The following is a 15,166-nucleotide window of genomic DNA, read 5'->3' on the forward strand; positions in this document are numbered from 1 at the left end:
GATTTAAGTGGAATAATTGCGAGTCGTCCTGTGGTCAAGGCAGCGTTTTAAGGTAAGGCAATTTGGTTATTAATGTTGCCCGCCGCGGCATGTTTACTTGGGTTCATTTGATTTTGACTTGTGCATCTGCAGCTAGCATCATGCTTTGAAGTAGGTTCTGCTAAGGACGGGTTTATTGTGCGATGTAGACGGACTCAGATAATTACATTGTTTTTAAAATTCCGTGCCCTTAAAACGGTGTCCCCCTGCTAATCATGTAGCCCTAATCATGTGTTGCTTTTACTTTTCTTAATGGCGAGTGAAATATCTCTGCAAATGGTATTTCAATGTTGACATGCCAAAAAGATAGCGGAGTCCACATTTGGAAGATGAAGGAAGAGAAGCCTGATGCTTGAAAATAGATCGCTTAATCCACAACGCATATCTGTATTTGAGACATAACCTGCAACTAGTGGGGATGTTTTGGAATGACTGTGCATAGGGTGGTTTTGGCCACAGAACACTAACCCACAGTAGTAGGAGGACTACTGGGTTCGTGGATTTTGTCTGTTGACTGAGCGAAGCATGGTGTTTGCCTTGTGCCATTTCACGTAGCATCTAGCCGCAGTGCCACCTACACTTTCAGGGAATGTTTACATGCCGCTGAGCTATTTTCATGTATGTTAATTCTTAAGGACTTGTCTCTATATTGTGCGTGTTTAATGTTGGTGTCTTAACAACACACAAGCTTACGTTGTAGTGTGTGTGTGTGTGAGAGAGAGATTTTATCCTTGGCTGGCTACGAGCCAGTGTGGACGTTACGCAGTAATCACTGGTAATACCAGCGCTGGCTCCATCCTCTGTGATCGGAAATGTTGAGTGAGGAGAACGTGAGCCTTGTGCAGGTGATAGGACCTATGCAAAGTACGCGCTTGCACAGTAAATAGTTTAAGTAAAAGGCGTTTCAGGGTACAACGGGAAGGGTTGACAGGTAGCCTATGAGGCCTGTACTATAAAAATGTGGCCTGGTGCCTCGGGTGTTGATGATCGGGGCTTTAAAAAAAGGTGTATAAATATCGTTTTAAAAATCGCGATATCAATATTTACTGAAAAAATCGTGATATTGATTTTTTCCAATATCGAGCAGCCCTAGGTTGAAGTTGGTCCCATGTTAGAAACAGAGTATCGGCAACTAATATTCTGACATAATTGGCACAGTGCCAAAGATGAATTTGGCATGGTGCCAACCAATCAGTGAGCCATCAGATTAAATTACCTGTAGCTGTTTTGCAAATCCATAGTAAAAGTACACTACGTTCAGACTGCAACCTGAAACGACCCATATCCGATTTGTTGTGAAATCCGATTTTTTTGTTAGGCCGTTCACATTACCAATTATATGAGACTTGTATGCGATCTCCAATATGAACAGAAAACGACCCAAGAGTGTCCTGCATGCGCAAATTGACACGTAATAAGCACATCTACGTAATACGTAAACAAAAAAAAAAAAAGCGCACTCTTCAAGTTTAATGATTTCTTTTTTTTGTTTGTTTGTTTAATTATCTGGTTAGTGTTAGTGTGAGGTCTCGTGTGTGTTTGTTTCTGAACTGAAATGAAAACGTGTAGCCTGGTAACGAGGGTTGACTCCTAAATGTCTCTCTAATTTCTATATAAGTGCACTACATGTTACTAGGAAGTAATGGATTTTTAAACTCTATACAGTGCACTCGAGCTTCAGTAGGTAGTCATTTGGGATACGGCCGCTGTATTACCAAACTCTTAATTCAGGCTTAATAATTTGCACATATTTATTTCGTCATATTAATAAACTTTTTCTACATTTTTATAAATATTTATTTAGATTGTTTGTTTATAGCCAGCTGAATTCTGCAACTTCTCTCAGCGCTGGCTCAAGGTGCAGAAACACCAGTGCAGTTTGCTATGGAGATGAGGCGAGACCTGGCGATGTGGTTTTTGTGGCAGCGGCGGAACTCGCACAATAATCTGATTAATGTGGGCAGCAGACTAATGAGACCGAAGGTGTCAAATTACTGGAAATTTCCAGAACAATCTTATCTTGTAATACAGGATGGTTTAAGTTATAAATCAGTTATAGAAACTGTTTTATTTAATCAGGCTAACAGATAAACATCCAGGTCCCTACCAAATCCACCATTAGCTTGATCAATTCTATAAAAGTCTATTTAAATTCTGAAAACTGTACAAATGTTGTTCTTTTCCACCAAAGAGGCGGGATTAGCCAACGCAGAATAGTGACGTTTGTCTCTTGTTGATGACGTGTAGGTCGCATGAATGCGACCTGTCCGGTCAGACTGCAGTCGCATGTGAAAATATCGGATATGCATCGGATTTAGGACCACATATCCAAGCGGCCTGGGTCGCATGTGAAAAAATCGGATCTGTGTCGTTCAGATTGTCAATAACAAATCGGATACAGGTCGCATATGGGCAAAAAAATCGGATATGGGTCGTTTCAGGGTGCAGTCTGAACGTAGTCGTAGTGTCATTCTGGTGTGGCTGCCCACTGCTCTGAGTGTGTGTTCACTGCTTCAGATGGGTTAAATGCAGAGGATGAATTTCACTGTGCTTGAAGTGTGCATGTGACGAATAAAGGTTTCTTCTTTTTCTTCTTCTACATCAGGGATGGGCAACTTGCATGATAAAGAGGGCCACAATTTTTCATCACCATCAGAGGGCCACATGACCGCGCACTTCAACTAATCAGATATGAGAGAAGTTACAAAAGAATTTTAAATAAGAACAAAATATTTGTATATTCTTATGTCTGTATGTTTATTGAACCAACATGCATTTATTTAATATTTTCCACACTGAAATGCATTTTTAACATAATGCTCGTCTTTGTTAAACGACAAACACAAGTTTGTTTTAAAAGAAACAAAGTGCAAAAGGCTCACATTCAATGAGGCACAAAACTTAAAAAAAAAAAAAACAGCAGCCCAACATTAAGTGCAACTTAATGGGATACTTGTGGTTTTACCTGCTGGCGCACAATAGACTGGATATCAATGTCAATGTCAATCTTTGTGCATCCAATCCGCATCAAATGAAAAAGAGCATCATCCGTGAGTCTGTTCCTCTCTTTTGACTTAATGTGCTTCATTGTTGAAAAGCTGCTCTCACAAATGTAAGCGCTCCCAAACATGCTGGCCATTGACGGAGCAAAATCTCTGAGGAGTGGAAAACGTGCCTCTGGTAGCAGTCTCCAAAATGAAATTCCCCTCTCATTGCGCTTTGCTTGAAAATACGGATCTGACTGCAACTCGCAGAGTTCGAGCTGCAGTTCTGATGGTTGCTCGCTGACAGCAGCAGAGACGGGGTCCGTGAATAGCGCAATTCGTGGTTTCATCACATGAAAATCTTGGAAACGATTGTTAAACTGCTCCTGCAATTTTTCGATGTCGGCCCGATACTTCTGAAGTAGTTTCTCGCACCTGGGGTTATCTTTTCGCGTCTCCTCACAAGCGGGAAAGCGTGCCAAGTTTGGACGATGGGAAGAAAATCCTTCTATGAACAGGTTGAGTTTACGCTGGAATGCGGTTGTGTGTGTATACAGATCGCAAACAGTTTGGTCTCTCCCCTGCAAGTGTGTGTTAAGGTGGTTGAGATGCGAGGTGATGTCTGTCAGAAAGACCATGTCGCAAATAAACTGTGTGTCTCTTGAGTTTTCTGCAGTAGGCGCTTGTATCATTCACCACTAATACTGTTCTCCAAGAACACTGGTAGTTCAGAGCGCAGCGCAAAAAAACGCTCCAGACACTTCCCTCGACTCCTCCATCTGATCTCAGTATGCATTTGTAAATCCCCATATGCGGCGTCCACTTCATCCAAAAAGGCAATGAACCTCCTGTGACAAAGGGACCTGTCCCCCCTGATGAGATTTGTTACTCATCTCATTATCTCTAGCCGCTTTATCCTTCTACAGGGTCGCAGGCAAGCTGGAGCCTATCCCAGCTGACTACGGGCGAAAGGCGGGGTACACCCTGGACAAGTCGCCAGGTCATCACAGGGCTGACACATTAGACACAGACAACCATTCACACTCACATTCACACCTACGGTCAATTTAGAGTCACCAGTTAACCTAACCTGCATGTCTTTGGACTGTGGGGGAAACCGGAGCACCCGGAGGAAACCCACGCGGACACGGGGAGAACATGCAAACTCCACACAGAAAGGCCCTCACCGGCCACGGGGCTCGAACCCGGACCTTCTTGCTGTGAGGCGACAGCGCTAACCACTACACCACCGTGCCGCCCGAGATTTGTTACTTTGGTCACTAAATCCATAACATGGCTAAAGTTCAGTGTCTTCGCGCAGAGCACTTCCTGGAGAGATAAAATGCATGGCATGTTAAAAAAATATTTTTGTCCTGCCATGTCAAACTCAGGCCTACATCTCACAGTTAATATGAGGCTACTCACCTGATGTATGATACAGTGCAGTATAGGGCAGTTTACCCCGCTCTGTCAGAGGAGCCCTGCGAAACCTCTGTGTCTTCCCTGCATCGCAGGTGCGCCATCCGTAACAACAGTTGACAGCTTGTCAAAGCCACCAAATCCACTTGCAGCACTGTCAACGGCATGTGCCCTTAAGCTAGCCGCACACTACGCCGATTTTCAGCGTATCAAGCCAACTGAAGTCGCGAGTCAGGCGTAAAGACTAGTTTTCGATGGTACCGACTCATCTCACAGCCGATTCGAAAAACTAATCGGGAGCCAGACTGATCGGCGAGAGTCGCTAGCAATAGCCAATCATATCTTTCGCATATAACACGTGACATCATTAAACACAATTTCTAGCGCGAGAAATACGTGTTGGTAGCACCTAATGCAGGTATATACTGTAATTCCATAGACTGAAGCTTTATCCATAGACACAGTGGGCTGGAAAGCCACTCTGCTCAAGTTGTGTGGCTGAATTCCAAATCGCTTTAACTCCCCTATATAAGTGCACTATTTAAGGTTGGGAATAATAGCTCATGCAGCCTAGATAGTGCGCTACATATTCCATGTTGTGTCATTTGTAATTCAGCCTGTAGCATCTTCAAGTGTTAAGCTATTAAGTTGTCACGTGATATTTAGCGGAATGTTTATGATGCTTAGTTCGCATAATCTCGTTTGGTGTCGCTTCAATCGCGACTGCACTCGTCAACAGTCGTGAGTTAGTCGGGGATATGTGCGTGCCCTGTCGGGAGTCGGTTCTGAAATGGGTCGGTTCGGTACCGCGTGGATCGGCGTAGTGTGCGGCTAGCTTTAGTCGTATCATGCAGAGAAACTAATTTTAATAGCTCCTCGTGCACTTCAAATGAACTGTCAATAGTTCTCGTAAAAATCAGTAGCTGGCTAACATCCATCACATCTGTACTCTCATCCAAAGCCAAGGAGAAGTACTTGCAGTCATGCATGACTTTTCTCAGCTTAATTTTGACATGATCGTGAATGTCAAAAATTCTGCGCGTCACTGTGCGTCGCGACAAAGAGACCGTTTCAAAGTGTTTAACCATCTTATCGTCACCAAAAGCTTTGGCCATTTCCACGGTGCACACTTTGACAAATTTCCCCATCTGACAATGGCTTCTTTGCTTTGGCAAGCTCAAGTGAAGCAGCATAAGAGGCTTTGAGTGCTGATTCCTGTGTAGTTGTGGCTCTGGTGAAAAGTTGCTGTTGTTGGTTTACTTTTGATTTGCGGTCGGCTACGACAGCGGCCCTTGCAGCTCCAGTGTACTTCTCGTATTTAACTTTGTGCAAGGTGTTGTAGTGGCGACTTAAGTTGAAATCTTTCATGACTGCTATGGTTTCTAAGCAAACCAGACACATGGGTTTGCCTTTGAATTCTATGAAGAGATAATCTGCTTCCCATCTTGACTGAAAGGTATGGTTTTCTTGATCGAGTTTTCTTTTTTTTGCACTGCTAGTAGCCATGGCTGTCTTGTCTCTCCCTCGCTGAAGGGGGTAAGGCCCAGGGCCCCGATATTGTTTGAATAGGAAGCGCCCTCTATCGGTCAACAGTGTAATTACAACAGTGTTAAAAAAAAAAAAAGGCCGCGGTTAATTTTTTTTTTTCCCCCTGATAATTAATAAACGATCTACGGGCCGCACTGAGTAAGGAGGCGGGCCGCATGCGGGCCGCCAGTTGCCCATCCCTGTTCTACATAATGGACATTTTGATGGCTTTCTGGCTGGAAAATGGACAAATTTGGGTTGCGTGCATGTGGATTCATGTCAGATTTACAGTAACCTCTTTTGGTCCATTTTCACTTTGGTTTGTATTTCCTGCGTACAGAAGCTTGGTAGTGTAATGCAGCAGGTATAACTCAAAATCCATAATCCGAGTATCTGGTATGAAAGTCTGGTGGACACCACACACACTGAGAGATACAGTATTGTGCAAAAGTCTTGGGCACCCTATTTTTTTTTTTCATACAAACTTTGTTAGAGTTCTGTTTTTTGACTTCTGCATTTATTGAGTCAGTACAAAAACATTTTAGAGTTCCAAACATTTTGTTTTCCAGCACAAGATTAAATGTTACAGGAAAAAAGTTTGTATCTGAGCAGCATGTTACATAAGAGACCACTTTTCAGATTAAAAAGAAAATGTAATGAAGGCTATTAGGTTTTGCTGCTGGTAAGAAGCAAGTGTGAGGAAAGTGTCCAGAAGAACTGTGGCTGGTTCTGCAAGATGCTCACTGAAACTTGCAGCTCATTACTTTATAAAACTGCACTCATTGTACCTGACCCTTTTTTTTTTTTTTTTTTTAAAGCAAGGGGCCATCTCACACCAAATATTGACTGTGTTTCATTTATTATGGCTTACTGTTTTTTTTTTTTTTAAATAAAATATTGAAACATTTTTTTAAAAGCCATTTTTGGTCTTTGTTCCTAAGACTTTTTCACAATACTGTTTGTGTACAACCATAATTCCAAAAAAGTTGGGATGCTGTGTAAACTGTAAACAGAATTCAATAATTTGCAAGTCTTAGAAACCCTATATTTAATTGAAAATAGTACAAAGACAACATATCCAATGTTGAAACTGAGAAATTTTGTTTGTTGAAAAACATGCTCATTTTGATTTTGACACAATGGTGAACCAGTTCAAAATTAAAATTCTTTTGATTAACTTTTTTTTATTTTTTGTGGATGTGTCCATATAGACCCCTTTCACTGACGTCACCCGAAACCGGAAGTAAACAGACCCTGCGCCATTTTGGAAGACCAACAAACTCGTGATTAGGGGGAAATAAGTGAACCCACGAGAATAAAGTGGAGTGGCAAACGACTTAAACAAACAAATCTGAGCTGTTTTATTTATGATTTATTGGCCCAACAGTAGACTTGAAAGAACCCTGTGTGAGACTTGGCAAAAAACTGTGGATATAATGGATAAGTCTGTGCATGATCTGCAGACACTTTGAGGTAAGCAAACGCAAGAAATTCAGATTTAAAACATGCTAAATTGGCCCCAAGTTGATAACTGTATGAGGAGCAAGCCTCCCAGACTTCTACAATTTAATAATAATAATAATTTAGGATGGTTTGGGGCTTGCTCGCTGCTGCCAGGTTGGTTGTTGAGTAGCCTGACTGTTTTTTTTTTTTTTCCCTTGTGTGTGGTGTCATTGTTGACGCGAGGTTGTTTTTTGAACATGCCAATGTGGACACGATTTCCCCTGATGAGTTATGACTTCAGACGCGATGCGTGTGTGGAGTCCGCGTGATATGTGCGTAAGATAGGCTTCTCATGTGTTTGGAGATCCGCGCTCTGAGACAAGCGCAAGCACACACACCCCCAAGGGAAAAAAAGGGACCCCCCGAAAATATCGGCATAGTTCGAACACTGAGTGTAGGCACTGGGTGTAAACAACAAATAGTTTACAATGTCTGGGTAGCAAACAGATGGCAGAATTGGTGTCAGGTCCTCCTTATGTTTCCATTCTCCCTTGCCCCGAGTCTTATCATATGGGTCAAACCCATCAATCACAGCCAGTTTCTCCACATACCGTGCCCTTTCTGCAACTGGTAATGTACTCACATAACCAGAATTATCATCCATCGTGTCACTTTACTCTCGCTCGTACTTTGTTTTATATTGTGAGTGCATGTACTTGGTCTTCCAATATGGCGCCTAACAAAATCTCGCGGCGCGGTGACGTCATGTGAAAGGGGTCTATAATCTGAATAACATTACATGGTGGAATGATCTCTTGTTTAAAATAATTTCACTCATTCGCTTGGCTCACTCATGAAATATTTTCACGACTCAAAGGTAAACTTCATATCTTCGTGCCACCATGTACGGGTAATATCCCCTCTCTCTCTCTCTGTCTCTCTCTGAGGGCTTGACATTAACGGTAGTCTGACTGTCCGGGACGACCAAATGTTTGGCCCAGACAAGTTTACGTATCTGAAAAGACAAGTGGAATATTTTGTTGAAAATGACCATATTTATAGTAATTATTTCAAGTGTTGCATCAATAAAGTTCCAACAAAACGAGTTCAATCACCTCAGTGATCCAGCCATGTTTTGTTAGTGAAATTCCAGGGAAGCAGAGTACAATGTGTGTGTGTGTGTGTGTGCAATATACCATGTCGTAATATCTAATTACAGGTTATTAGACTCTGAATTAATCGAAATCGGAGAACTGGCGATCAAGTACCTCAAAATAAATATCTATGGTGAATCTTCATTTCATTTGGACATTCATTATATTTTTCTTTTGTATGGTACACATTAACAATCACTGACTGGGGGGATGTAGCCAAGACTGGTTTGGGGTGAATCTCTTCTCACAAAATGCATCTGGGTTGAGTAATGTTATGCTTTCTCATTCCAAACAGGAGGCTCCTCATCTTTACTGTTCAGGATCTGCAGTCTGGATACGATGAGGCTAGCAGGTGTGTCCAATTCCTACTTGTGTGCTTGTATTTAGAGTTTGAGAACACAATGTACATCTTTGTTGTATCCATAAGCTGTTTGGCCTTTGGACAATTAAAAGGGTAGACAGTGATGCAAGTACAGTAGCGCCAAAGACCAACCAGCTGAGCAGAAACAAATGTGAGAACCACTTCTAACAGAAAATCCATAACCAAACACATGCTCAGAATCAACACTGACTAATCCAGGGATTCCCAGGACCTGATTTGGACATTATGAATTTTCCATGACCTCAAGCCTTGACCATCATGCATGTTTGATGTGTTTTGTTGTTTTTTTAATTCCATGTTCATAATACAGGACTATATTGTTACATTTTGAATTTTTTTTTCTTTATTTCAGTAACATTTGTATGTGTCACACAAGTCACTTAAAAAAACCAAACTGGTTTTACCAGGAAGTGTTTTGGTGTGACCGGAAAATTCACACTGTGGTGGTGTGATATGATCCATCATGAAGCAGATGTTTTAAACCTGACGCATGATTAAAAGCGACATCCACTAGATAACATGTCGAAGCTAAAAAAAATTGCTGTCTGTCAGGTTTTCACATCAAACTGGAAAATGTTTTATTTTATTGTGATATGTGAAACACACTCACAAGCTCTGTCTGTCTGTCTCTCAAACGTTCCACTGCCGTCATGATTGTTGTCATGGTCTGCATCTCAAATCACAAACTCTGACCTTGCATTCAAAAGTATTTACAGTTGTGGTCAGAAGTTTACATACAGTGACATGAATGTCATCTTGGATATGATTGTCATGGCAATATTTGGGCTTTCAGTAATTTCTTTGAACTGTTCTTTTTCTGTGGCAGAATGATTGTAGAGCATACATCTTTATTTTAAAAAAAAACACTCGAATTTTGTGCACAAGTTTTAATTTTCTTTGGGTTTTCTGAAATCAACACAGGGTCAAAAGTATACATACAGGGTCAAAAATTTACATACGCTCACTTAAATTATTAATTCAGAGGTGCTGAAACTTCCAAAATGTCTATCTTGCCAATGCCGAGGTCTCTTAACTTCCTGTTAGTGATCATGATCGACTACAGCTGGTAGCTTCTCTGTGCCTTCATAAAAAGGGTTTGTTTACAGCACTCATTGGACTGACCAAACCACAGTAAAATGGGAAAGTCCAAGGAGCTCAGTGCAGATCTGAGAAAGAGGATCGCAGATGTACACAACTCCAGAATGTCTCTTGAAGCCATTTCTAAACAACTGCAAATTCCAAGATCAATTCAAACAATTGTATCCAAGTTATTGTGAGGTGTAGCCACTTTGCTTCAAGAAAACCCAAACTGTCACCCTCAGCTGAAAGGAAATTGGTTTGGATGGTCAGGAACAACCTGGGAACCACCATGGCACAGCTCTGCCATGAACTAGAAGCTGATGGATCACTGTTTACAGTTCAGATCACCATGGAGTAAGAGGCTGCTATCCAAGAAATAACCCCCTGCTGTAAAATTGACACCTTCAAGCTTAACTAAAGTTTGAAGCTGACCACACGGACAAAGAAAAAAGCCTTCTGGAGGATAGCTGTATGGTCAAATGAGACAAAGATTGAGTTGTTTGGCAACAGTGACCACCATGTACGGAGGAACACTGTACCAGCTTGTGGTAGGATCATCATGCTCTGGGGCTGTTTTGCTGCCAGTGGAACTGGTTCATTCCACAAATTGGATGGAAAAGAGGAGTACCTCAAGTTTCTGATGGTTTATGCTGAAGAATTCTGAACATGACTTGGGAGTTACAACAGGACAGTGAACCCAAACATGCATCAGAGCTGGTTGTGGAGGATACAGCAGGCTAACATTTAAGCTTAAAACAAGTCCTGACTTCAACCCTATTGAAAACATATGAACTGTGCTTGTAAGTCAAGTCCGTGCCAAGGAAAAAAAAATTAATTGAACTCTACCAATTCTACCTTGAAGAGTCATGAAATATCCAACCAGAATGGTAAACAAAAATGTTTGGTCAAGGTGAAGCTTGCGAAGAGACATTTTACCCAAATATTAGGTGTGCTGTATGTATAATTTTGACCCTGTGTTGATTTCAGAAAACCCAAAGGAAATTAAAACTTGTGCACCAAATTCTAGTTTTTATTTTTTAAACTTAAAGGAACAGTCCACCGTACTTCCATAATGAAATATGCTCTTATCTGAATTGAGACAAGCTGCTCCGTACCTCTCCGAGCTTTGCGCGACCTCCCAGTCAGTCAGACGCAGTCAGACGCGCTGTCACTCCTGTTAGCAATGTAGCTAGGCTCAGTATGGCCAATGGTATTTTTTGGGGCTGTAGTTAGATGCGACCAAACTCTTCCGCGTTTTTCCTGTTTACATAGGTTTATATGACCAGTGATTATGAAAAAAGTTCAGTTGCACAAATTGAAACGTAGCGATTTTCTATGCTGTGGAAAGTCCGCACTATAATGACAGGCGTACTAACACCTTCTGCGCACTTCAGCAGCGCATTGATATCTGAGCGCCGTATCAATGCGCTGCCGAAGCGCGCAGAAGGTGTTAGTACGCCTGTCATTATAGTGCGGACTTTCCACAGCATAGAAAATCGCTACGTTTCAATTTGTGTAACTGAACTTTTTTCATATCACTGGTCATATAAACCTATGTAAACAGGAAAAACGCAGAAGAGTTTGGTCACATCTAACTACAGCCCCAAAAAATACCATTGGCCATACTGAGCCTAGCTACATTGCTAACAGGAGTGCCAGCGCGTCTGACTGCGTCTGACTGACTGGGAGGTCGCGCAAAGCTCGGAGAGGTACGGAGCAGCTCGTCTCAATTCAGATAAGAGCATATTTCATTATGGAAGTACGGTGGACTGTTTCTTTAAGATGTATGCTGTACCTTTTGACACAGAACAGTTCAAAGAAATTACTGAAAGCCCAAATATTGCCATGACATTCATGTTGCTGTATGTAAACATCTGACCACCACTGTACTAAAATTCAAACAGGAATTGTAATGATATTTTAAAAATAGGTTCGCATTATTGCTCTAACAGTCTGGAGTCGTCTGTGATTTGAGACACAGCACAAAAATTCAGTGGAGATGGACAGACAGGGAAATTTGTGCCTGTCAGGATGATAGAAGGGACTAAAATATCACCGAACACAGTAAGTTAAACATGGTTTGTCTGAATGTGACTCAATAACATCAGTGATGCCCTTTTGACTGCAGACCTCATCCTACCCTACTGACTCTACTCTCGGGCAGTGAAAGAAAATTAATGTGCGATTTAACGTTTCAAGGAACATGCCAACAATATCAACATGCTGTGATGCAATAGAAGAGAAGAGAACACCCCTTGAGAGATATTTGAATAAACATTCAAATGCTGAAGGAACTGCTTAGATTATTGCAGTGTTTTATTAAAATGTTCAAATAGTCACTGAACATAGGTCCTGCTCAGTGTTGTAGTGGCTCTGAAGCTCATTCCAGGATCAGTAAATGGAATGATGCCAGACCACCCCACACACGTCTATCCTCATTCACATCTCCGTGCAGTTTAAAGCCAATCCAGTCCACCTACCAGCATGTTTTTGAAAGGTTGGAAGAAACTAGAGAACCAGTAACCTGAGCTCAGGGATCCTGGAGCTGTGAAAAAATTTGTAAAGACAGATTTGTTTTAATTGTTCTTCCCTTTCAATAGATTTTTTTTTTTCTTAAATTATATTTGGCCAGCAGTTTGTTCGCAAACCTAGATACTGTCATGCATATTGTAGTATCATAGAAATATCTTCAAGTATCGTGATATTTTTCGCCAGATGAACCACCCCTAGTTTAAAGCACTAAATAAAGCTTTTTTTTTTTTAATTCCAAAGCAGCCACATTCAACCAACTAAACTATCTATTCAAAACAGGAAGATCACCCAGTAGAACGCAGTGTGTCTGTTTATTCCTTGACATTCGATTAATCTAATGGCCTCAGGCTCCTTGATGTTTGCGTGTCAAGATTTTCCATAGTGTTTATGCAAACCCTTTTCTAATTATAACCTGCTGTCCTATTCTGCTGTGCTGAGGTTTGCAAAAATATAACAACTAGCACTGCAATCCAAAGCGACCTAAATGCATCAGTTTTCATTCCTTGGTTACTTGATCATTTTTCTATATTAATCGCACTAGTCCTGTTTCTACACTTGCACCATGATTTCAGGAATAAAGCAGTCCCACTTGTTCTGTCTGTGAGCTTTGAAAGCTTGTCACGATAAGTTCTCTAAGCTGGAAATTAATGTGCAGCCACATTGTGTTTAAGTTTCTATGGAAAAGAGATAAGACTTGTGTAGCCAAGCTCAGGCATGTCAGATTCATGGTTTAATGTTGACTTTCTTTTTGTCCCTCACAGGTCCACTGCGTGCAGTCGTTGTCGTGTTCCTCGTTGGCTTGACTTGGCTTCTGGCAAGTTCCATACTAGGAGGAGATGGAGGTTCGGTCATGAAAATGTTCTTTAGTGGTGAGCAGAAGAAAAGTATAACTAGTTTTTATTAACTTGTCAACAACATTGTCTTTCTGGCTCGTTATTAATCATGTTGCAGAACTGTATGGTATGCCGTTGCAGAAAAGCTCAAATTTAACCCGTAGTGGTTTAACCATAGGGATGATTGGGTTGTACTACGACTAATAATAAATAATTTGCTCCTGGGTACCGCAAAAGCTTTCGCCTGCGAGTTCAAATTATGATGATGCCCCCTGCGAAAGCTTTTGCAGTACTCAGGAGCAAATTATCACTTATTATAGTAGTACAACCCAACCAACCTCATGGTTAAACTATTCGCATTTGTCAGGAGATGCATGTGTTAGCCTTCATCCTGTCAATCACAGTGATACTAGCCAATCATGGGCCTCTTTCAGCTCATGCATGTGGAAGAGGGCGGATAACACTTTGCCCCAAGTGTTCCACTGCCCTGTGATGCAGCATGAACAAAAAGATGTAATTGGCTGGCTTCACATATTTCAGAAGAAGCATGTGTTAGCCTTCAACCAACCTATTAATCACAGTCATACTAACCAATCAGGGGCCCCTCTCAGCTCATGTATGCGGAAGAGGGTGGATAGCACTCTTCTCTACTTTTTCCTCTGATGTAGCATGAGCAAAAAGATGTAGTTGGCTGGCTTTACATGTCTTAGAAGAAGCATATGTGTTGCAATTCCCTGAGGTGGGACAATGAGGAGCTGGGAACAAGCATGACAATTCAAGGTGCGCTTTATTTTAATGCTCACTTTTTAGTGGGACTTCCATGTTTCACACACGTTGGGGAACACACAGGGTTCCCGCGGGTCCTTAAAAAGTCTTAAATACAACTTTCGGTTTTCAAGGCCTAAAAACGTCTTAAATTGTTTGGAATGACTGGAATTTTCGAAAGGGAGGTATTAAATTTAATATTGGACCAAACGAGTGAAATGTCTCCATCTGGTTTGGGGTATTTTTTTTTAACCGTAATTTTAAGTGACCAGCGTACCTTTTGGGGGCAGCATTGGTTCTGTGCATTCCGTAGATGAACTAACGTTAGGAGGCTACTGGAGGAAGTGTGGTGTGGTGGTTGTGAAGAGTGAGAGATACACAGGTAGCTTACGTGGGTGGTAGAAAGCGTTGATAATTATGGGAAGATGTCTGTTTAACGACAAGTGGTTGGGGGATGACAAATACCCCCAAAATAAGGAGAAGAATCGTTTGCGATAAAAAGCGCTGGATTGCACAAATTTGTTTAAAGACGATAACGCAGCACTGGGGACATGGCAGACTGGGAAACTGGTTTTTTCACGGACACGAGGCGCGCACGCGCGTGTGTGTGTTAGAGGTCAAGCGCTCCGGAGTGAAACGCAGGGGGGTTCACGCATGCGCACAAGAGTCAGGTGGAAAATGGGACTTATAGGACATAATAATAATAATAATAATAATAATGATGATGATGATTAGCATCTTTTTTTTACATAATTAACATTATTGTACTAAGTTTAATATAAATATATAAACAACCTTTATTTCAAAACTCAATTAAAAAGAACTACAGAAAATACAATAATTCTAAATATAGTAACATATAAATAATTTGTACAAAAAGTTTGTTTTATTACCTATCATCTAAAGCAGTGTTTTTAATATAATAAGAATAATATTAACAACCAATAATAATAATTAGTAGTAGTAGTAATTATTATTGATTTATTAATCATAACTACTTATGAATTA

At 41.1% G+C, this 15,166-nt stretch overlaps 1 protein-coding gene across 3 annotated transcripts in view; it reads left to right on the forward strand.

Moving 5' to 3' along the window:
* Positions 1–15,166, forward strand: part of LOC132896527 (protein FAM3A-like) — a 52,326-nt gene that overhangs the window by 11,797 nt on the left and 25,363 nt on the right. For 2 of the 3 annotated variants that reach the window (XR_009656075.1, XM_060937425.1), the window contains exons 2-3: positions 8,862–8,918; positions 13,322–13,429. Coding sequence is in view for 2 of the 3 variants with exons in the window: in XM_060937425.1 (XP_060793408.1) it covers positions 8,906–8,918; positions 13,322–13,429 (121 nt within the window). In the remaining variant the exon portion in view is untranslated. Of the gene's footprint in view, positions 1–8,060; positions 8,700–8,861; positions 8,919–13,321; positions 13,430–15,166 lie in introns of those variants that run through there. The other variant, XM_060937426.1, reaches the window with a different exon arrangement.

The sequence above is a fragment of the Neoarius graeffei genome, chromosome 13 (assembly GCF_027579695.1).
Source record: "Neoarius graeffei isolate fNeoGra1 chromosome 13, fNeoGra1.pri, whole genome shotgun sequence".
In the NCBI taxonomy this organism is placed as follows: domain Eukaryota; kingdom Metazoa; phylum Chordata; class Actinopteri; order Siluriformes; family Ariidae; genus Neoarius; species Neoarius graeffei.